Genomic DNA, 25,586 nt, shown 5'->3' with positions numbered 1-25,586 from the left:
GTTTAGTACGCAGAACTACCTTGTCTGAATGGAAAATCAGATAAGGAGAATCACAATGTAAGGCAGATAACTCAGAGACTCTTCGAGCCGAGGAAATAGCCATCAAAAAACAGAACTTTCCAAGATAACAGCTTAATATCAATGGAATGAAGGGGTTCAAACGGAACACCTTGAAGAACTTTAAGAACTAAGTTTAAGCTCCACGGCGGAGCAACAGTCCTTAAACACAGGCTTAATCCTAGCCAAAGCCTGACAAAAAGCCTGAACGTCTGGAACTTCTGCCAGACGTTTTGTGTAGAAGAATAGACAGAGCAGAAATCTGTCCCTTTAACGAACTAGCAGATAAGCCCTTTTCTAAACCCTCTTGTAGAAAAGACAATATCCTAGGAATCCTAACCTTACTCCATGAGTAACTCTTGGATTCGCACCAATATAAATATTTACGCCATATCTTATGGTAAATTTTTCTGGTAACAGGTTTCCGAGCCTGTATTAAGGTATCAATAACCGACTCCGAGAAGCCACGCTTTGATAGAATCAAGCGTTCAATCTCCATGCAGTCAGCCTCAGAGAAATTAGATTTGGATGGTTGAAAGGACCCTGAATTAGAAGGTCCTGCCTCAGAGGCAGAGACCATGGTGGACAGGACGACATGTCCACTAGGTCTGCATACCAGGTCCTGCGTGGCCACGCAGGCGCTATCAGAATCACCGATGCTCTCTCCTGTCTGATCTTGGCAATCAGTCGAGGAAGCATCGGAAATGGTGGAAACACATAAGCCATGTTGAAAACCCAAGGGGCTGTCAGAGCATCTATCAGCACCGCTCCCGGGTCCCTGGACCTGGATCCGTAACAAGGAAGCTTGGCGTTCTGGCGAGACGCCATGAGATCCAGATCTGGTTTGCCCCAACGATGATATCAGTTGAGCGAAGACCTCCGGATGAAGTTCCCACTCCCCCGGATGAAAAGTCTGGCGACTTAGAAAATCTGCCTCCCAGTTCTCCACGCCTGGGATGTAGATCGCTGACAGGTGGCAAGAGTGAGACTCTGCCCAGCGAATTATCTTTGAGACTTCCAACATTGCTAGGGAACTCCTGGTTCCCACTTGATGGTTGATGTAAGCCACAGTCGTGATGTTGTCCGACTGAAATCTGATGAACCTCAGTGTTGCTAACTGAGACCAAGCTAGAAGAGCATTGAGTATTGCTCTCAACTCCAGAATATTTATTGGGAGGAGTTTCTCCTCCTGAGTCCATAATCCCTGAGCCTTCAGGGAGTTCCAGACTGCGCCCCAACCTAGAAGGCTGGCATCTGTTGTTACAATCATCCAATCTGGCCTGCGAAAGTCATACCCTTGGACAGATGGACCCAGAAAGCCACCAGAGAAGAGAATCTCTGGTCTCTTGGTCCAGACTTAGCAGAGGGGGGACAAATCTGAATAATCCCCATTCCACTGACTTAGCATGCATAATTGCAGCGGTCTGAGATGCAGGCGCGCAAATGGCACTATGTCCAGTTGCCGCTACCATTAAGCCGATTACTTCCATGCACTGAGCCACTGAACGGGCGTGGAATGGAATGAAGGACACGGCAAGCATTGAGAAGCTTTGATAACCTGGACTCCGTCAGGTACATTTTCATCTCTACAGAATCTATAAGAGTCACTAGAAAGGAGACTCTTGTGAGTGGTGATAGAGAACTCTTTTCCACGTTCACTTTCCACCCATGCGACCTCAGAAATGCCAGAACTATCTCTGTATGAGACTTGGCCATTAGAAAGCTTGACACCTGTATCAGGATGTCGTCTAGATACGGAGCCACCGCTATGCCTCGCGGTCTTAGAACCTCCAGAAGTGAGCCCAGAACCTTTGTAAAGATTCTCGGGGCCGTAGCCAACCCGAAGGGAAGAGCTACAAACTGGTAATGCCTGTCTAGAAAGGCAAATCTTAGGTACCGATAGTGATCTTTGTGAATCGGTATATGAAGGTAGGCATCCTTTAAGTCTACCGTGGTCATGTATTGACCCTCTTGGATCATGGGTAGGATGGTTCGAATAGTTTCCATTTTGAATGATGGAACTCTTAGGAATTTGTTTAAGATTTTTAGGTCCAAGATTGGCCTGAAGGTTCCCTCTTTCTTGGGAACCACAAACAGATTTGAGTAAAACCCTTGCCCTTGTTCCGTCTGCGGAACTGGGTGGATCACCCCCATTACTAAGAGGTCTTGCACACAGCGTAGAAATGCCTCTTTCTTTACTTGGTTTGCTGATAACCTTGAAAGATGAAATCTCCCTTGTGGAGGAGATGCTTTGAAGTCCAGAAGATATCCCTGAGATATGATCTCCAATGCCCAGGGATCCTGGACATCTCTTGCCCAAGCCTGGGCGAAGAGAGATAGTCTGCCCCCCACTAGATCTGTTTCCGGATAGGGGGCCCTCTCTTCATGCTGTCTTAGGGGCAGAAGTAGGCTTTCTGGCCTCCTTGCCCTTGTTCCAGGGCTGGTTAGTTTTCCAGCCCTGTCTGTAACGAGCAACAGGTCCTTCCTGTTTTGAAGCGGAGGAAGTTGATGCTGCTCCTGCCTTGAAGTTACGAAAGGCATGAAAATTAGACTGTTTGGCCTTTGATTTGGCCCTGTCCTGAGGAAGAGTATGACCCTTACCTCCAGTAATGTCAGCAATAATTTCTTTCAAGCCGGGCCCGAATAAGGTCTGCCCTTTGAAAGGAATATTAAGCAATTTAGATTTAGACATCACGCCAGCTGACCAGGATTTAAGCCATAGCGCTCTGCGCGCCTGGATGGCGAACCCGGAGTTCTTAGCCGTTAGTTTGGTTAAATGTACAACGGCATCAGAAACAAATGCATTAGCTAGCTTAAGTGCTTTAAGCTTGGCCATAATCTCATCCAATGGAGCTGTGCGAATGGCCTCTTCCAGAGACTCAAACCAGAATGCCGCAGCAGCAGTGACAGGAGCAATGCATGCAAGGGGCTGTAAGATAAAACCTTGTTTGAACAAACATTTTCTTAAGGTAACCTTCTAATTTTTTATCCATTGGATCCGAAAAAGCACAACTATCCTCCACCGGGATAGTGGTACGTTTAGCTAAAGTAGAAACTGCTCCCTCCACCTTAGGGACCGTCTGCCATAAGTCTCGTGTGGTGGCGTCTATTGGGAACATTTTTCTAAATATCGGAGGTGGGGAAAAGGGCACACCGGGTCTATCCCACTCCTTGCTAATAATTTCTGTAAGTCTTTTAGGTATAGGAAAAACGTCAGTACACACCGGTACCGCAAAGTATCTATCCAACCTACATACTTTCTCTGGAATTGCAACCGTGTTACAATCATTCAGAGCCGCTAATACCTCCCCTAGCAATACGCGGAGGTTTTCAAGCTTAAATCTAAAATTAGAAATCTCTGAATCCGGTCTCCCTGGATCAGATCCGTCACCCACAGAATGAAGCTCTCCGTCCTCATGTTCTGCAAATTGTGACGCAGTATCAGACATGGCTCTCACATCATCAGCGCGCTCTGTCCTTAACCCAGAGCTATCGCGCTTGCCTCTTAATTCAGGCAATTTAGATAATACCTCTGTCATAACAGCAGCCATGTCTTGCAAAGTGATTTGTATGGGCCTCTCTTATGCACTTGGCACCACAATATCACTCGCCTCCTGAGCGGGAGGCGAAGGTACTGACACGTGAGGAGAGTTAGTCGGCATAACTTCCCCCTCGTTGTCTGGTGATAATTTCTTTACAGATATAGATTGACTTTTATTCAAAGTGACATCAATACATTCAGTACACATATTTCTGTGGGGCTCCACATTGGCCTTTAAACATAGTGAACAAAGAGATTCATCTGTGTCAGACATTTTTAAACAGACTCGCAATGAGACTAGCAAGCTTGGAAAATCCTTTCAAAAAAGTTTACAAGCAATATAAAAAACGCTACTGCACCTTTAAGAAGCACAAAAAAAAAACGTCACAGTTGAAATAACAATGAACCAAATCAGTTATAGCAACCAAATAATCACTGTCAATGTATTAAGTTAGCAAAGTATTGCACCCACTAGCCAATGGATGATTAACCCCTTAATACCCAAAACGGATAATCAATTTAACAATTAACGTTTTTATCACAGTCAAACACACTGTCACAGGTCTGCTGTGACTGATTACCTCCCTCAAAATGACTTTTGGAGACCCCTGAGCTCTCTAGAGACGTCCTGGATCAAGGAGGAAGAAGCAGGAAGACTGAAACTGAATTTTTACTGCGCAAAAAAGCGCTAAAAATAGGCTCTTCCCACTCCTATTACAACAGTGGGAAACCTCAGTTAACCGTTTCTATGTAGAAATAAACAACAGCCATGTGGAAAATCATGCCCCAAAAGATTTATCACCAAAGTACCTCACAAAAAACGAATAACATGCCAGTCAACGTTTTAAACATACACTTTAAAAGTTAGGTAGTGTTAATAATAAGCCTGCTACCAGTCGCTTCTTCTGCAGTTAAGGCTTATACAATACTTCAGTATTAACAGTATTTTCTTAGTCAAATTCCATTCCTTAGAAAATTACCTATTGTACATACATTCATCAGCCTGATACCAGTCGCTGCTGCATTTAAGGCTGTACTTACATTACATCGGTATCAGCAGTATTTTCTTAGTCAATTCCATTCCTTAGAAAAATAATTTACTGCACATACCTTGTTTGCAGGATTCCCCGCATGCTATTCCCTTTCTGAAAGTTACCCCACTCCTCAGAATGTGCGAGAACAGCCAGTGGATCTTAGTTACTTCTGCTAAGATCATAGAAAAACGCAGGCAGATTCTTCTTCTAAATACTGCCTGAGAACAAACAGCACACTCCGGTGCCATTTAAAATAACAAACTTTTGATTGAAGAAATAAACTAAGTATAAAAAAACACCACAGACCTCTCACAACGACCTATCTAGTTGAGTTGCAAGAGAATGACTGGGTATGACATGTGAGGGGAGGAGCTATGTAGCAGCTCTGCTTGGGTGATCCTCTTGCAACTTCCTGTTGGGAACGAGATATAATCCCATAAGTAATGGATGACCCGTGGACTGAATACACTTAACAAGAGAAATAGCAGTGCACATGAGTGAGCCAATCACATGAGGCATCTATGTGAAGCCACCAATCAGCAGCTACTGAGCATATCTAGATATGCTTTTCAGCAAAGGATATCAAGAGAATTAAGCAAATTAGACAACAGAAGTAAATTAGAAACTTGTTTAAAATTGCATGATCTTTCTAAATCATGAAAGAAAAAAATTTGGGTTTCATGTCCCTTTAAAATGTTATACTTAAAGTGCACAAAGAAATTTTGTTACATGCACTACTGCTTGCATATAATACCCCTGCAAAGATTTTAACAATATGGTTAAAGTCAACTTCAGAGCATCAATGCACTAAGGGGATCTTGCTGAGCCAATGACAATCAGCATTTGTGAATAGCCACCTATCACCAGTGAGATCCAAGTAGTGCATTTCTGATCTGGAGCCGACCTAAGTATGCTGTGCAATATACAGTACAATGATTGATAATATATTAATAATAATAACTATTATCATCATCATCATAAAACATAATTCATCATATTCAACATTTTCCTCAGCACTGTGACAAGGGGTAAATAATTACATCATAACATAACATTTTAAAAAACATAATTAGGGAACATAAAGTTATGTATGCAAGCTGTTTTACAGAACAGGTGTTTGGGAGCGTGCATACTACATATTATGCAGTGCCAACAGTCACTGATCTTAGTTCACTGTTATAGCTCAATTTCTATTTCCATAATTTAGGGGCGTGAATTCCAAAATGTTTCCTTCATGATTCAGATAGAGCATGACATTTTAAAAAACTTTCAAATTGATTTCTATGATCAATTTTGTTTTGATCTCTTTATATCCTTTGTTGAAATGCATACCTAGGTAGGCTCTGAGAGCTATGTGGATGATTAGTGGCTGCATCTTATCATTGGCTAACTCTGTGTGTTCAGCTAGCTTCTAGTAGTGCATTACCTCTCCTTCAACAAAGGATACCAAAAATTTGATCATAGAAATAAATTGGAAAGTTGTTTAAAACTGCATGCTCTATCTGAATTATGAAGGAAAAAAACATAATTTATGTAAGAACTTACCTGATAAATTCATTTCTTTCATATTGGCAAGAGTCCATGAGCTAGTGACATATGGGATATACAATCCTACCAGGAGGGGCAAAGTTTCCCAAACCTCAAAATGCTTATCAATACACCCCTCACCACACCCACAATTCAGTTTAACAAATAGCCAAGTAGTGGGGTGATGAAATAAGGAGCAAAAAAGCATACAAAAAGAGGAACTGGAAATATAATTGTGCTTTTATACAAAAATCAAGTTCTTACATAAATGTTTTCTTTCATGTAATTGGCAAGAGTCCATGAGCTAGTGACGTATGGGATAGAAATACCCAAGATGTGGAAGACTACAGAAGAGTCACTAGAAAGGGAGGGATAAAATAAAAACAGCTATTTCCGCTGAAAAAATTAAATCAACAAAAAAAATAAGTCTTTCTCATAAATTCACATAAATTTCAAAGAAAAAAACTTAATTCATAAGCAGAAGAATTAAACTGAGACAGCTGCCTGAAGAACTTTTCTACCAAAGACTGCTTCAGAAGAAGCAAATACATCAAAATGGTAAAATTTTGTAAATGTATGCAAAGAAGACCAAGTTGCTGCTTTGCAAATCCGATCAACCGAAGCTTTATTCTTAAAAGCCCAAGAAGTGGTGACTGATCTAGTAGAATGAGCTGTAATTCTCTGAGGCTGAGACTGTGTCCCGTCTCCAAATAAGCCTTGTGAATCAAAAGTTTTAACCAAGATGCCAAAGAAATGGCAGAGGCTTTCTGACCTTTCCTAGGACCAGAAAAAACAACAAATAGACTAGAAGTCTAAACTTTTAGTAGCTTCGACATAATGTTTCAAAGCTCTAACAACATCCAAAGAATGTAAAGATCTTTCAAGAGTATTCTTAGGATTAGGACACAAGGAAGGAACAACAATTTCCTTACTAATGAATTCACAACCTTAGGAAGAAGTTTAAACGAAGTCCGCAAAACAGCCTTATCCTGATGGAAAATCAGAAAAGAAGACACACAAGAGAGAGCAGATAATTCAGAAACTCTTCTAGCTGAAGAGATAAGCCAAAAGAAACAACACTTTCCAAGAAAGTAGTTTAATATCCAAAGAATGCATAGGCTCAAATTGAGGAGCCTGCAAAGCCTTCAAAACCAAATTAAGACTCCAAGGAGGAGAGATTGATTTAATAACAGACTTGATACGAACCAAAGCCTGAACAAAACAGTGAATATTAGGAAGTTTAGCAATCTTTCTATGAAATAAAACAGAAACAGCAGAGATCTGTCCCTTCAAAGTACTTGCAGACAAACCTTTATCCAAACCATCCTGAAAAAACTGTAAAACTCTAGGAATTCTAAAAGAATGCCAAGAGAACTTATGAGAAGAACACAATGAAAAATAGGTTTTCCAAACCCGATAATAAATCTTCCTAGAAACAGACTTACGAGCCTGTAGCATAGTATTAATCACTGAGTCAGAGAAACTAAGCATTCAATCTCCATAATTTCAAATTTAGCGATTTGAGATCCTGATGGAAAAACGGCCCTTGAGACAGAAGATCTGGCCTTAAAGGAAGTGGCCAAGGTTGGTAACTGGACATCTGAACAAGATCCGCATACCAAAACCTGTGAGGCCATGCTGGTGCTATCAGAAACACATGCGATTGTTCCATTATGATCTTGGAGATCACCCTTGGAAGAACAACTAGAAGCGGAAAAATGTAAGCAGGTTGGTAAAACCAAGGAACTGCTAACGCATCCACCATCTCTGCCTGAGAATCCCTGGACCTGGAAAGGTACCTGGGAAACTTCTTGTTTAGATGGGAAGCCATCAGATCTATTTCGGGAAGACCCCACACATCTGTACAATCTGACAAAAATACATCTGGATGGAGAGACCACTCCCCTGGATGTAAAGACTGATGACTGAGATAATTCGCTTCCCAATTGTCTACACCTGGGATATGTATCACAGAATTTAGACAGGAGTTGGATTCTGCCCAAGCAAGTATCCGAGATACTTCTTTCATCGCTAAAGGACTGCGAGTCCCACCCTGATGATTGACATATGCCACAGTTGTGATATTGTCTGTCTGAAAATGAATGAATGATTCTTTCTTTAACAGAGGCCACACCTAAAGAGCCCTGAAAATAGGATTACAAATAGAATTACAAACTCCTTGTGCTGTCAGAGGCCCCCAAACAGCTCCCCAACCTGTGAGACTTGCATCTGTTGAAATCACAGTCCAGGAAGGACGAACAAAAGAGACCCCTTGAATAATCCGACTATGGTCTAACCACCAAGTAAGATAGAGTTGAGTGTTGGGATCTAAGGATATCAATTGTGATATCTGAGTATAATCCCTGCACCATTGATTCAGCATGCAAAGCTGAAGAGGTCTCATGAAAACGAGCAAAGGGGATCGCGTCCGATGCTGCAGTCATGAGACCTAAAACTTCCATGCACATAGCAACTGAAGGGAATGATCGAGACTGAAGGTTTCGACAGGCAGAAATCAATTTCATTTGTCTCTTGTTTGTTAAAAACCGAGTCATGGACACTGAATCTATCTGGAAACCTAAAAAGGTGACCATTGTCTGAGGAATCAAGAAACTCTTGGGTAAATTGACCCTCCAACCATGTCTTTGAAGAAACAACACAAGTTGATTTGTGTGAGATTCTGCTAAATGAAAAGATTGAGCCAGTACCAAGATATCGTCCAAATAAGGAAATACTACAATACCCTGCTCTCTGATTACAGATAGAAGGGCACCTAGAACCTTTGAAAAAATTATTTGAGCTGTCGCTAGGCCAAATGGAAGAGCAACAAATTGGTAATGCTTGTCTAGAAAAGACAATCTCAGAAACCAATAGTGGTCTCGATGAATCGGAATGTAAAGATATGCATCCTGTAAGTCTATTGAGGACATGTTGACCTTGCTGAACAAAAGGCAGAATAGTCCTTATAGTCACCATCTTGAAAGTTAGGACCCTTAAAAAATTGATTCAAAAACTTCAGATCCAGAACTGGTCTGAATGAATTTTCCTTCTTCGAGAAAATGAATAGATTTGAATAAAAACCCAGATCCTGTTCCAGAAGTGGAACTGGTACAATTACCCCTGAAAGCTCCAGATTTGATGGAACGTGAGAGAGAAAAAATCTTCTCACGGAAGATCTTATTCTGAAACCTATTCGATACCCCTGAGAAACAATATTCTGAATCCAAGGATTCTGAACGGAACCTGCTCAAATGTCTTGAAATAATTTAAATCTGCCCCCCACCAGTAGAACTGGATTGAGGGCCGCACCTTCATGCAGTCTTAAGGGCTGGCTTTGGCTTCTTATTGTCAGGGTTTTTTTCCCTGTTTTGATTGCCATGTGCTGCTGGCAGCCATTTTACTCACCTCTCTTGCTGACTATGGTGCATTGTGGGGGATGCTGCTCATTTCCTGCACTTCCTTTTATGGCCAGACTGGTGTGCATCATCCGTGTGAGATAGGATGCAGTCTCAGAATTGTGATGTTATCACTTATTATTTAAAGGGCCTCTGTTCAGTATGCTTTGCCTTTGCGTTGTCTCAGACCTGTTTGTGAGAGTTCCTGTGTATTACCTAGCTGCCTGACGTCCTTCCTGGTTCCTGATCCCTGGCTTGTTCCTGACTCTGCTGTTTTCCTTGTTCCTGATTCCGGCTCGTCTGACTATTTGTTTTGGCTCCTGACTCGGCTCGTCTGACTACCAGCTCTGGTTTTGACTCCTGGCTTGTTATTTGACTTGTGACTTTTTATTATTTTTGCTATTAATAAAGGTGTGATTATTATTAGTGTACTAGCACTAATAGAAACCTTTTCTGCATGCAAAAGCTTATCATGACAACTGTTACATACTACAGCTGGAGATATAATCTCCACTAGCTTACAACAGATACACTTTTGGTAGAACTGTGTTCAGGCAGCATGGTTCCTACAGCAGCTTCTGAGATAGGATCAGATTAGGACATCTTGTAAAACGTAAAAGAAAAAATAACATTTAATCAAAAATATCTTATTTCCACATGTAGCAGTTTCAGGAATGGAAAAACATGCAAATGCTAAAATTGACAAAAAAGCAAATAGCATAGCCCTCCGAGCATAAAGAAGGCAAGGAGCATATAGGAAGTGAGGTCAAATAAACTAATTTTTTTTGGCGCCAAGTATGACGCACGACGCAAAAGGAAGTTGAATTTTTTTTTGCCGCCAACAAACATCCCGAAATGACGCAACTCGCATCATAACAAACACAATTTCACGCCAAACAACCTGGCGTCAACTAAGACGCAGGAAATGACGAACTTGCATAATTGCCCTTGCGAGCCTAATTGCCTGCAAGTTTTTCAAATGAAAAAACAAGTCAAATTGGGAAAAAGACTATACCCCAGGTAAGAAACTTTCTAAAACATGATTCCCATAATGAAACTGCCAGACTGCAAAGGGAAATGGATTATACGAACGTGTGTATTTGCAGCACCTGTCAGTGTGGTAAGGGTGCACTAAATTCCCCTGTATTCACTACCGAGTTAGTATATAGAAAGTCCGTTAATGTCCGTGCCCTCCACTAATCTCCCAAGAAAGACAAAAATGATTCCCCCTATATCATATATATCTTCCCACGCTAGTGACTTGCTTGGGCAAAAAGTGCACACAGTTCAATATGATTCATATCATGTAAAGACGTGTAAACTCATGTACTTCGTCGGATGTGGTTTGCCAGTCCATGGGGAAATTCTGCCGTGCAGACCGCTGGTTCAATTGCCAGGAAATACCCTCTCAGCACTCCACCTGATGTCTGTGTTTGCTCTCGACTCTCTCCACGCTGAATTGCCAAGCCTCCAGTCCATAATGGCGTGCAACGTATAGGGGGAAGGGGAGAAAGAGGAGGGGCTTACCCTTCGCCGTAGTTTTGCGGTTCCGTTATTCGTTGCAAAGACTCTCGGGGGCCTTAGGACTGTTGCGCTGCTGTTGAACAAACACCCATCCGTGCTCTCCACAGTATCCACTAGTACACTGACCAAAAGAAAAGCTAAGCTGAGCTACGAATACGGCAGATAGCCGAAACGCGTCAGCCAAGGGGTACGTGGTTACCCACACCTGCACACATCGTCCTAAGGTTAAAGCTGTAACCTGTCTTCCTGGAATTTATGGAATAAAAATCACTTTTTGTTTGAACTGTTCCATCCGGTGCTCCTGTTCTTTTTTCTTTTGCTCACTGCAAAGGGAAATGCACATATACCTGACTCATGGCAAATATAAAGTTTTAAATATATGTATTTTACTTATATTAATACATAAAGCGCCAAACCATAGCTGAGAGTGTCTTAAATAATGATACATACTTACCGAAAGACACCCATCCACATATAGCAGATAGACAAACCAGTACTGAAAACTATCAGTAGAGGTAATGGTATATGAGAGTATATAGTCGATCTGAAAAGGGAGGTAGGAGATGAATCCCTACGACCAATAACAGAGAACCCTTGAAAAGATTTCCCGCGAGGAAAACCATAAAATCAATAGGCGATACTCTCTTCACGTCCCTCTGACAAACACTGTACTCTGAGAGGAATTGGGCTTCAGAATGCTTAGAAGCGCTTATCATAGAAGAAATCACAAAAATCAAGCACAAACTTACTTCACCACTTCCATAGGAGGCAAAGTTTGTAAAAACTGAATTGTGGGTGTGGTGAGGGGTGTATTTATAGGCATTTTGAGGTTTGAGAAACTTTGCCACTCCTGGTAGGATTGTATATCCCATACGTCACTAGCTCATGGACTCTTGCCAATAACATGAAAGAAATTGGGGATTCACAGCGCTTTAATGGGTTGCAAATTATTTTTAAAAAACACAAATTTAAAAGACTTTTATTACTTAAGTGTAAATTACATAATATCCTTCATTAAAATGTTTTCTCTGCTATGTCTGAAGGCACTTAAAGGCACCTTTACTTTACGTAGTTTCCAGTGCCTACGGTAGGTGCTTCTATGAACTACTCTCCTATATATATTATATATATATATATATATATATATATATATATATATATATTAATATATATATATATATATATTTATATATATATATATATATATATATATATATATATATATATATATATATAAATATATATATATATATATTACAAAACATGGGGTGGGGTCAGCACTCTCAGGCCGGACCGGGTACACATCCTATGACCCTGCAACATGCACAGCCCTGGGTTGCAAACCAGCACTCTCAGGAAGCTGCACTGTCACCACAGTCACAGGCAGTTAACCCCAGTCAGGCCTGGGTGCAAGGCCCAAACAGGGAAAATTACAAAAAAAATATATATTTTAATATAAACACACAGAAAAAGTCCAGCACTCACTCACAAGCTCTCAACTAAGATAAAAAGCAGCAATGGAAGAATTAGCTACCTTGACGAGGTACCTGGGCTTTTCCCATTTGGCCAGATGCGGTAACTAATTCTTCCATTGCTGCTTTTTATCTTAGTTGAGCGCTTGTGAGTGAGTGCTGGACTTTTACTGTGTGTTATATTAATATATATTTTTTTGTAATTTTCCCTGTTTGGGCCTTGCACCCAGGCCTGACTGGGGTTAACTGCCTGTGACTCTGGTGACAGTGCAGCTTCCTGAGAGTGCTGGTTTGCACCCAGGGCTGTGCATGTTGCAGGGTCATAGGATGTGTACCCGGTTCGGCCTGAGAGTGCTGACCCCACCCCATGTTTTGTATATGTTTGGGGAAATTACATAAGCCTGTGCACCCTCCATTTTTTCACAGTTGTGTGATTGTGAGCCTGCATTGTGTGGCTGTTTAGGGACCCAGGTTTATTGGAAGAAACCTTGACGAGGTACCTGGGCTTTTCCCATTTGGCCAGATGCGGTAACTAATTCTTCCATTGCTGCTTTTTATCTTAGTTGAGAGCTTGTGAGTGAGTGCTGGACTTTTTCTGTGTGTTTTTTTATATATATATATATAAATATATATATATATATATATATATATATATATATATATATATATATATATTATATATAGATATATATATATATATATATGCTATGTGCAGGATTTTTTGCTCCTGTAAAAGGACAGTCTAGTCCAAAATAAACTTTCATGATTCAGATAGAGAATATCATTTTAAACAATTTTCCAATTTACTTTTATCACCAATTTTGCTTTGTTCTCTTGGAATTCTTAGTTGAAAGCTAAACCTAGGAGGGTCATATGCTAATTTCTAAGCCCTGGAAGGCCGCATCTTCTCTCAGGGCATTTTGACAGTTTTTTCACCACTAGAGGGTGTTGGTTCATGTGTGTCATATAGATAACACTGTGCTCACGCACGTGGAGTTCAGGTGAGCCAGCTCTGATTGGCTAATATGGATGTCTGTCAAAATAATTGAAATAAGGGGGCAGTTTGCAGAGGCTTAGATAAAAGGTAATCACAGAGGTAAAAAGTGTATTTATATAACTGTGTTGGTTGTGCAAAACTAGGTAATGGGTAATAAAGGGATTATCTATCTTTTTAAACAATAAGAATACTGGTGTAGACTGTCCCTTTAAATGTACAATAATTTTAACATAAAGGAAATGAGCAAACATGTTTTATATGCAATGTTTCAGTATGTCACGCTTACCTTTAAAGATATGAATGTTAAAGACATTTAGTTTTATTACTTGTACGCAAAAGCACAGTATAACTACATTGTGCTATTTCTTACGCCCACTTACATGAAGAGCTGAATACAGATCATCTGCCTTATTTGGATCTTTATCAAACAGCCTGTAAGCAAACTCAGTCTTCACAAGACCAGGAGAGATGCTCTGAAAATAAAACATTAAAAAAAAAACATAATTAAAAGAGAAACTTTAACAATTAATGAGCAGTCTATGATCAGCACTTTACTCTGCAAAGCTGCCAGCAATATACATCACAGTATTCCATGTATACAGCAGTCTATGAACAACAACTACCCTACACACCCTAACACAGTGTTTCCCAGTCCTCATGACCCTTAAAGGGACAGTAAACTCTGAAATGATGTCTCAATTTTTGTGTTTGCCCCATGTATTCGTTATGACTTTAAATCATAATTTTTACTATATATATATATATATATATATATATATATATATATATATATATATATATAATATTTATTAACTAATAAAAAATGTTTGCAAAAGATTAGCTCCATGGATTATTGCCTGACTGCCCATATCTCCGGTATACGTGCACTTGTATACATAAGCAGTCTTGGATTCCCTGTGCTTTTGATTATGCACATGTGCTACTTTTCACGCTCACGGCTCAATACAGAGTGAATCAAACTATGCTTCTGTAGGACCCTGTTGAGAGGACTACTACAGATCATAGGCTTTATATCTTTTGACAATTGTGCACTATTAGGAAGACTGGATTTGTGCAAATATAACATCATTATTTATATTGCCTTTATTTAACAATAAATTTTGTATACAACTTTTTATGTCATCTTACACTATCTATAAGTTGGACAGCTGAAGTGTATGTGTAATACATGGGTTATCATACGCATGGAAAAGGAGGCGTGCATATCAATTAGATGGGTCTGAACGAACAAATAAGGATGCGGCTTAGGGTGGGAAAAGTATTGAACAATAACAGTACTTTTGCAAAAAATTTGAATAATCTCATTTTTAACCAAAAATAATCATCTGAGTGGGTTTCAATGTTAATAAGTAACACATGCAACTTTTACAAATATCTAAAATTTACTGACCCTTTAACAGGCCAGAAATGTATTATGTATTTACTAGAGCACAAGTGAAATAATCAGTTGATCAGTAACCATGGTTACTAACCTGCTCTCCCCTGTCAGCCGATTATTTCACCTGTGCTCTAGTTAAAATATAATCTGGCCTGTTAAAGAGATATTAAACGCTAAATATATCATTGCTTGAATTATATATTCAGAGCAAAGATTAGCCTGAGAATAATTTGTACATGTATTTTTTAAAATTATATTAGTTGTTTAAATTTTGAAAACACAAGGGTAAAGTTAATATCCATAAAGCACTGGGGACAGCCATATTGTAACTTAGGTTACATTTCCTGCAGAGGCCAATTAGGAATGGTTATAAATGGCTTGCTAGAGTGTGCAACCAATGACTGTGTGGAATGTAGCTGTGTCTGCACTTCCATGTTTAAAGGGACAGTCAAGTCCAAAAAAAACTTTCATGATTCAAATAGATCATGTAATGTTAAACAATTTTGCTTTGTTCTTTTGGTATTCTTATTGAAAGCTAAACCTAGGAGGCTCATATGCTAATTTCTTAGACCTTGAAGGCCGCCTCTAATCTAAATGCATTTTGATAGTTTTTCACCACTAAAGGGCATTAGTTCACGAGTTTCATATAGATAACATTGAGCTCATGCACGTGAATTTACCATGGAGACAGCTCTCATTGGCTAAAAGGCAAGTCTGTCAAAAGAACTGAAATAAGGGGCAGTCTGCTGAGGCTTAGATACAAGGTAATTACAGAGGTAAAACGTGTATAATTATAATTGTGTTGGTTATGCAAACTGGGGAATGGGTAATAAAGGGATTATCTATCTTTTAAAACAACAAAAACTCTGGTGTTGACTGTCCCTTTAACATGAATTGCAAAGCCCACAATATTCAGAATCAAATTACAGGAAAGGAGAACAAAATAAATAATGAAAGTATATTGCAAAGTTGTTTAACTACATGTAATTAAGCAATGTATATTAATATCTTGAGGTGGTTAATGTCCCTGAGGACTGGAGTTGGGAAACACTGCCCTAACACACAACATACTTTTTTTTTATTGCACAAGAGTTAAAATAAGTGACCAAATTAAACACTCAGATATAACATAATCACTTAATAAGAGATAAAATAGTGAGATGATAAATTACATTAAATTAAATGATAAAGTAGAATAATAGACCGTAAGATAGACAACTGAACAATAATATAAATAACTGGAAGTTAACTAATACTTATAATTAGAAGTTTACACAGCAAAGGACTCACAAACGTATGATATAACTAAAATAATTAACATGCAGTCATATTAGTGAATGTAACAGTTTAAAAAGAATTTGGCAACATTTAAAATAAACGCATGATTGATTGAGATATATATATATATATATATATATATATATATATATATATAAAAAAAAGGGGGTACTAAGGCACTACTAGTGAATCGATACAGGAATTAAATATGCTTATAATTAATCAATTGCTTAATACAACTTAATTATAAGATAAAAGCAAAATAGGGGTGCTGTGTACTAGGATTGAAGCTAAGACAAATCAGTACAAGACTGATGAGGGTGTACACCTGTTTAGCACTCACATTCCTGTGTTAGCGTTGAGACTACCTGAGTGGAGTGCTGAATTAGATAAATTAAAATTTAACCTTTAATAGAAATCGTTAAAATTATACATACACAATAGGACAAAACATTTAAAAACATTTAAAATAAACGTCTACTATTACAATCCTGATTCTTTAAATTTGACGTTATCACATATGCAAAGGGGGTAATGAGTAGGCTTCAATTTGAAGATACAGAGATTGTTAATGACAAGGTGTATCAATAGTAAAAGAATATAAGATTTTAATTATGGGTAGCTGAGTTAAATTCCACGGGAAGAATACCTGGCTAAGTGCTTGTCATGAAATAGCCTGCCAATATAGTTGCTTGTATTTTGTGCCTTATTCTAATTGAAATAACAATCCTATAAAGTTAACACTATTTTAAATCCAAAATACCGTTATATACGTATCAAGTCATTACTATTATATAGGTATACTTTACAACATCTCAAGTTCGTTGCCTTCAGCAGTATTTGGTCTCTTGGACCTATATTTATAGGTTTATGTTTTTCTGATAGCGTGTCTGTCACGGTACTTTATATATATACTTGGTAGGTGAATGTCACTCCAGACAAACAGTTACAATAAATACAATATTTCCTATAATATTTCACTGACTGTACTGCTTATATATTATAACCCTGTGAAAGTTAGTGTTGATTACTGTAGTTCCCCATTAAATGGCACTGTTGTGTTTAGACTTTGTCTGAATTCTGCGTCGGCGATATATAAGCACATTAGATTATCACTGTTGATAATAAAAGGCAACACTATATGTTTGAGATCTCAATGATCTTATTCGGTTGCTATATTCCTAATTTACTTGTTTCAAATACAGATAGTCGTCGACTTACGACCGCATTAGGTTCTGACCGTCCGGTCGTAAGACGATTTGGACGTAAGTCGGCCGATATATCTACGGCATGTAAATAAATTGGTCTAATGTAGGGTGTAGGCAGATAGGTCTAATAAATTGGTCTAATGTAGGGTGTAGGCAGATAGGTCTGCCGCTACTAAATTGGTCTAATGTAGGGTGTAGGCAGATAGGTCTGCCGCTACACATCACAGGTATTTTGTACTGCGACATGGTGAGAGGCTGCGACACATGTGAAGGCTGCTGCTGCTGCTTACGACAGTCACTCTCGTATGGCCTGCACACAAGCACTGCTGTCTGCAGTACGACACATGGTCGTAAGTATGGATGGTCATAAGTCGCATAGGTTGTAAGTCGACGAGTATCTGTATACTATTAGGTACCAGGTATACCTACAGGATTAGAATCTTTGTAGGGGGCATATATATGACAATCCCTTTTGAACTACTGAGCTTTTATAGATTTGAGCTCTCATGAATTGTTGTACATATAATCCTTTACTTGTTGTGATAAGTATTTGACAGTTACCTACTGTTTTAAGGCTCTACTTGGATACCAGCCTATACCTGTAATTGTATATGCATAATGATTCATAGCAGATATTCCGCTTTTCTGTCACACAACACTAGGATCCTCTCTGGAGATATTACTTTAGTGTCAAATTATTGCTAGGAATTACTTGTCAATGCCTTTAAGTATTACAGCTTTAACCTTATATAAGTAGTTGTTTAGTTATATAGTTACCCTTGTCATTACTGGCCTATACCGTTAAAGGACTGAAAGATATATAAAAAGTACCGGCCTATAACTTTTAACTACTAGTAGTGGTATCAAGTTCTCTAAATAAAGTTACCGGCCTATACCTTAATAAGACAACTGATACAATTGTTACTGGCCTATACCCTGCATCAGTTCGTTACTATATCAGGTTCTTGGATGCCAGACTATATATTATGGAAACTATGAGATACCAGAGATGCCAGTTATTACTTTGTGATCTCTGAATTGTAATATCGAATTTATCGAATTAATCGTTTAAGATACTGGGCCTATACCTTTGTAAATTCAAGATAACAACAACTCGATCGTACTATATCTTATGCACCTAGTAGTTTTATCTGATCCTCTGTGCGGAATTACCGGCCTATACATTTTGTTTATAATTAGTATCAGCCAACTCGACACCATTCACATTAGCAAAAAAAAAGTATAATGAGTTATAAATGTGGAAGTGGCCAAATGCCGTGACTATTCATTTAATTCTATAAGTAGATTATTGGAAATACTTCCACATCGGATGTTATGCAAATAGTAGACAAGTTAAAATAACATATAAGCACAATCCCCTAACATGTTTCGCCAGTAACCTGGCCTTGTCAAAGGGTCTTTTGGATTTAAAATAGTGTTAACTTTATAGGATCGTTATTTCATTTAGAATAAGGCACAAAATACAAGCAACTATATTGGCAGGCTATTTCATGACAAGCACTTAGCCAGGTATTCTTCCCGTGGAATTTAAAGCAGCTACCCATAATTAAAATCTTATATACTTTTACTATTGATACACCTTGTCATTAACAATCTCTGTATCTTCAATTTGAAGCCTACTCATTACCCCCTTTGCATATGTGATAACGTCACATTTAAAGAATCAGGATTGTAATAGTAGACGTTTATTTTAAATGTTTTGTCCTATTGTGTATGTATAATTTTAACGATTTCTATTAAAGGTTAAATTTTAATTTATCTAATTCAGCACCCCACTCAGGTAGTCTCATATTATCTATCAGTCTCAACGCTAACACAGGAATGTGAGTGCTAAACAGGTGTACACCCTCATCAGTCTTGTACTGATTTGTCTTATATATATATATATATATATATATACACATATACATATACACACACACACTGCTTTATCCTCTTCACAAATTGTATATTTCCTATTGCAGATTTCAATTTTAATAATTATATCATATGTAGAAGCATAATCTTGTCCCTTATATAGACACAGGTAAAATGTATTAATAAACATGCTCTAAGTGCAATTTTTCATTCTTTATTTAGCTTTTTGAATTCTAGAACTTCTACGCTACCTATTTTAAGGTATATTTTTATTACAGTTATGCCTTACAGAATCTCTTTAGTGTAAATAAAAAAATTTTTATGGAACCATTTATATGAGCTATACATGCCCACTAAATTGCCCACTAAATTCCATTTCAGCTGTTTTTGTCTACCTTGCACGCAAAAAAAATTTTTTAATTTAAAAGAGGTAAGAATACACTTAATTGTCATGAAGATCTTAAAGGAATAGTATAGTCAAAATTAAACTTTCACGATTCAGATAGAGCATGCAATTTTAAGCAACTTTCTAATGGACTCCTATTATACATTTTTCTTTGTTATCTTTATTTAAAAAAGCTGGAATGTAAGCTAAGAAGCTGGCCCATTTTTGGTTCAGCACCTGGGTATCGCTTGCTGATTGGTGTCTAAATGTAGCCATCCAATCAGCAAGCGCAACCCAGGTGCTGTGTCAAAAGTGGGCCGGCTCTTAAAGGGACAGTCAAGTCCAAAAAAACCTCATGATTTAAATAGGGAATGTAATTTTAAACAACTTTCCAATTTACTTTTATCACCAATTTTGCTTTGTTCTCTTGGTATTCTTAGTTGAAAGATAATTCTAGGAGGTTCATATGCTAATTTCTTAGACCTTGAAGACTTCCTCTAATCTGAATGCATTTTGACCACTAGAGGGCATTAGTTCATGCATTTCATATAGATAACATTGAGCTCATGCACGTGAAGTTACCCTGGAGTGAGCACTGATTGGCTAAAATGCAAGTCTGTCAAAAGAACTGAAATAAGGGGGCAGTTTGTTGAGGCTTAGATACAAGGTCATCACAGAGGTAAAAAGTATTTATATAACTGTGTTGGTTATGCAAAACTGGGGAATTGGTAATAAAGGGATTATCTTTCTTTTTAAACAACAAAAATTCTGGTGTTGACTGTCTCTTTAAGCTTACTTTCCAGCTTTATAAAATAAAGATATTAAGAGAACAAAAAAAATTAATAGTAGTCAATTAGAAAGTTGCTTAAAATTGCATGCTCTATCTGAATCATGAAAGTTTATTTTTGACTATACTATCCTTTTAAGTAAAAAAAGTACTGGACTGACGGGCCATTATAGTCGAAAAATTATATTCTCTAATTTGTCATTTAAATCTTGTCTGCCTGGCATCACTGCAAGTGAGCTACAGTTGCTGCCCGCATTAATCATTGCACAAGCCTCTACTTGTTAAATGCCAAACATGCTCACGCACTGCAATCATGCATGAGCAGGTTCTGTCAATCATCCCGATCACAAAGGGGTGGAGAGGTTAAGTAGCTGTTGCCTTAACTAACATGGGACCTTAATGCTGCATTTACAGTTTATAAATTGGGGCCCTATGTGTTTGACCCATACAAAAAAGGTTGAATATACAATAGAATTACTGCTCGGTTTTTGCAAAGCACTGCTGGTCCCGAGCAGAAACTGCTGTCGACCTAGAGTGAGATTACATATACACGGCACAGGCTTCAGCGCAAACGCTGCAACCCGCGCCGACCGTAATTTCACCTCGCACATCAGGGTATCACATATACGGCAACGGCAGTTCATAAAGTGCCGTAAATCGGATAAACTAGCGATGTCCAGAAATAAGCGTAAATACAAATTTCTAGAGTCGCCAGTGACTTACGGCACTTTAGAAACTGCCGGCGCCTAAGAAAAGTAAAACAAATATCTAATCTCCCGTAAAAGTCTAACATGCCTCCCACAAATAAGCCTGACACGTAAAACCCCTATATCTGCAATCCCCCATCTCACAACTAATAATTAATGTATTAACCACTCAACCAACAACCCCCCACAACGCAATATGCCCCCTATATCTGCCATCAAACCCACACCGCAAGTAATAACTAAATTATTAACCCCTAAACCGCCAAAGCCCACAACGCAATAAACCTATCAAAGTATTAACCCCTAAACCGTCAAAGCCCACTAGAGATAGGTTTATTGCGTTGTGGGCTTTGGCGGTTTAGGGGTTAATACTTTGATAGGTTTATTGCATTATGGGCTTTGGCGATTTAGGGGTTAATACTTTGATAGGTTTATTGCATTATGGGCTTTGGCGATTTAGGGGTTAATACTTTGATAGGTTTATTTCATTATGGGCTTTGGCGATTTAGGGGTTAATAATTTAGTTATTACTTGCGGTGTGGGTTTGATGGCGGATATAGGGGTTAATACACTTTATTAGTTATTGCGGTGGGGGATTGTGGTTGACAGGTATAGATATTGCGCATGCGTTAGGTGTTAGTTTATTTTTAAAGGCATTTTCGGGCGTTACGGTGCTCCCGTACTCCTGTACTCCCTTTTATGGCGAGGTGAAAATGGAGTAAGATTTCTCCATTTTCGCCACGTAAGTCCTCGCGCTGAATATTGGATACCGATAAGCGATGCGGGTCCCATGTTAGCCTATGAGAGTAAAAAATTGCGGGCGACGGGTGAAATATACACTCGTAACTTGTATGCTACGCCATATATGTAATACCAAAATTGCATAAAAATCGGCATCGCCACATATGTCATGGGGCCCCTAATCAGCAGCACCACTCTCATAGCCTAGTCGTGCAGCTAGCACTGCTGATTGGATCAGTTGCAGTTTCTGCCCGGGACCAGCAGTTACATGCTAACAAATTAGAGCATGTAATTTCTTTCATAGAGGTGGTGAGAGTACACAATTCATTGCTCCTGAGAATTACTCAGGAGCCATATAAAAACCCCTCCCACCTCAGTTTTTACTTTGCCTCCCCTGGATGTGGTTGAAGAATGAAGATGTGCATGTGATTCTTCAGAGAAAGGGTTTTTCAATCTATAATGAGGCCTGGTTTCCCCTCAGAGTATATGGCTTGTCAAAGGGATGCATTTGGGGTATGGTTAGTGATTCTTTTTTCACCTCATGGGAAATTTTTCATAAACCTTCCTTAATTGGTCAAAGGGACTTTTTTTGGGGAAAAAGTCCCTAAGGTTGAGGGGGCTATTTCTATTCTTGCTAAACGTACTACTATTCCTATGGAAGATAGTACCACTTTTAAGGATCCTTTAGATAGGAAGATTGAATCTGATCTAAGGAAGCTTATTTGCATTCTGGCTATATGCTCAGACCTGCCATTTCTATGGCTGATGTTGCGGTTGCATCAACTTTTTGGTTGGCTAGCTTAGCACAACGGGAAAAAGACTCTGATTTGCATAGCATTGTTCGTTTGCTTCAACATGCTAATCATTTTATCTGTGATGCTATTTTTGATATTATCAAGATTAATGTTAAATCTATGTCTTTGGCTATTTTAGCTAGAAGAGCTTTATGGCTCAAATCATGGAATGCTGATGTGGTATCTAAATCTAGGTTACTCTCTCTTTCATTCCAGGGTAATAATTTGTTTGGTTCCCAGTTGGATTCTATTATTTCCACTATTACTGGGGGGAAGGGATTTTTTTTGCCTCAAGATAAAAAGTCTAAAGGCAAATCTAAAGCTTCTAATCGGTTTCGTTCCTTTCGTCAGAATAGAGAACAGAAAACCACTCCTTCCCCTAAAGACTCTGGCTCCAATTGGAAGCCATCATCGAGTTGGAATAAATCCAAGCCTTACAAAAAACCAAAGCCAGCCCCCAAGACTGCATGAAGGTGCGGCCCTCGATCCAGTTCTGCTGGTGGGGGGCAGATTGAAATTATTTCAAGACGTTTGGGCAGGTTCCATTCAGAATCATTGGATTTAGAATATTGTCTGCCAGGGGTATCGAATAGGTTTCAGAATAAGACCTCCTGTGAGAAGATTTTATTTCTCTCTCACGTTCCAACAAATCCTGTGAAAGCTCAGGCTTTTCTGAAGTGTGTTTCAGATCTAGAGCTTTCAGTAGTGATTGTACCAGTTCCAATTCTGGAACAGGGTCTGGGTTTTTATTCAAATCTATTCATTGTCCCGAAGAAGAAAAATTCTTTCAGACCAGTTCTGGATCTGAAGTTTTTTAATCATTTTGTAAGAGTCCCAACTTTCAAGATGGTGACTATAAGGACTATTCTGCCTTTTGTTCAGCAAGGTCATTACATGTCCTCAATAGACTTATAGGGTGCATATCTTCATATTCCGATTCATCCAGACCACTATCGGTTTCTGAGATTCTCTTTTCTAGACAAGCATTACCAGTTTGTTGCTCTTCCATTTGGCCTAGCAACAGTTCCAAGAATCTTTTCGAAGGTTCTCGGTGCCCTTCTATCTGTTATCAGAGAGCAGGGTATTGCGGTGTTTCCTTATTTGGATGATATCTTGGTACTGGCTCAATCTTTTCATTTAGCAGAATCTCACACGAATCAACTTGTGTTGTTTCTTCAAAGACATGGTTGGAGGATCAATTTACCAAAAAAGTTCCTTGATTCCTGTCAGGGTTTTCCCCCTGCTTTGCTTTGGCAGCCATTTTACTCACCTCTTACTGAATCTGGTGCAGAGTGTCTGATGCTGCTCATTTCCTGCACGCCCTCTTATGGCCGGACTGGTGTACATCATCCATGTGAGACAGGTTGCAGTCTCAGAATTGTAATGTCATCACTTATTATTTAAAGGGCCTCTGTTCATTATGCTTTGCACTTGCATTGTCTCAGTCCTGTTTGTGAGTTCCTGTGTATTACCTGGCTGTCTGACGTCTCTTCTGGTTCCTGATTGCTGGCTTGTTCCTGACTCTGCTGTTCTCCTTGTTCCTGATTCCGGCTGGTCTGATTACTCGCTTTGGCTCCTGACTCGGCTCGTCTGACTACCAGCTCTGGCTTTGAATCCTGGCTTGTTATTTGACTTGTTGACTTTTCATTATTTTTTGTTATTAATAAAGGTGTGATTATTTTTGCACTTCTCGTCTCAGTCTGATTCCTGGCACCCTGACATTACGCAAGGGCCATGAATTCTGATGGTGCTAATAATCCACCTTTACCTACCATAATTTCCAGGATCGATGAACAGGATCACCGGTTGGATCAATTTGCACTAGCCCTGCAAACCTTGCTGACTCGCACTGCACATTTGGACCAGAGTGTCCCACAAGTTATGGCTGCTCCTTTTTCTGCTGCTGCACCTAGTCCTACCAGGAGCATGTCAAGTTCTGCACCTCTACCTCAGCGATCCTATTCAGTGCAGAGGGTTTTTGAACCAGGTGGGCATTTACTTTGAGATGTTACCTCAGGTGTTTCCCTCTGAAAGAGCTAAGGTGGGATTTCTCCTCTCGTTACTCTCTGACACAGCTCTTGCCTGGGCTAATCCCTTGTGGGAGACTAATAAACCAGTGATTTCAAATTACCCTGAATTTGTGGCCTCGTTTCGAAGGGTATTTGATGTTCCGGCTCGCTCCTCCTCTGCTGCTAAACGACTCATGTCCATTCAGCAAGGTACGAGATCTGTTGCTCAGTATGCCATTGAGTTCCGTACGCTTGCCGCAGAGGTAGGTTGGAACAATGAAGCCCTTGTTGCCGCCTTCTTTCATGGGCTCTCTGATGCAATTAAAGACGAAATTGCTGCCAGAGATTTACCAAAGGATCTCGAGGCATTGGTGTTTTTAATTATCCTAATTGACATCAGACTAAATGAGAGGCCCTCTTTCAAGTACTGCTTGCGGAAGCCTCCTGTTCCGTTGTCTCCTACCGTGTTCATTGCCACCCATGCCTCCTTCTCTTCCTATGCCTCCTGGTCCCGAGTCACCAGGTACTGCTGAGCCGATGCAGTTGGGATTCACGTGTCTCTCCGTGGCGGAGAGGGCCTTTAGGAGGAGGGAGGGGCTGTGCCTCTATTGTGGGTTACAGGGCCACCTTTTAAAGCCTTGTCCTACACAGCCGGGAAACGCTTGCACCTAAAGTCCTGTCGGGGGCAGACCTTGGGTGGTTTATCCTCATCCCCGGAACTGCTAAAGGAGAAACCTTTGGTCACGGTTGTCCTTTCCTGGGTGGACTCCTCCATAGTCACCTAGGCTCTTGTTGACTCCGGTGCTACGGGCTATTTCATTGACAGTGGTTTTGTATCAAAGCACTCCATTTC

General features: G+C 39.4%; 1 protein-coding gene across 1 annotated transcript in view; it reads right to left on the bottom strand.

Annotated features, from left to right (window-relative positions):
- Positions 1-25,586, bottom strand: part of DHRS11 (dehydrogenase/reductase 11) — a 312,134-nt gene that overhangs the window by 13,365 nt on the left and 273,183 nt on the right. The window contains exon 5 of the mRNA XM_053706834.1: positions 13,928-14,020. Coding sequence (XP_053562809.1) covers positions 13,928-14,020 — 93 coding nt within the window. The remainder of the gene's footprint in view (positions 1-13,927; positions 14,021-25,586) is intronic.

This window comes from Bombina bombina, chromosome 3 (genome assembly GCF_027579735.1).
Source record: "Bombina bombina isolate aBomBom1 chromosome 3, aBomBom1.pri, whole genome shotgun sequence".
In the NCBI taxonomy this organism is placed as follows: Eukaryota; Metazoa; Chordata; class Amphibia; order Anura; family Bombinatoridae; genus Bombina; species Bombina bombina.
Note: the sequence above shows the minus strand (reverse complement) of the source record. Positions and strands in the feature narration are given on the sequence as shown.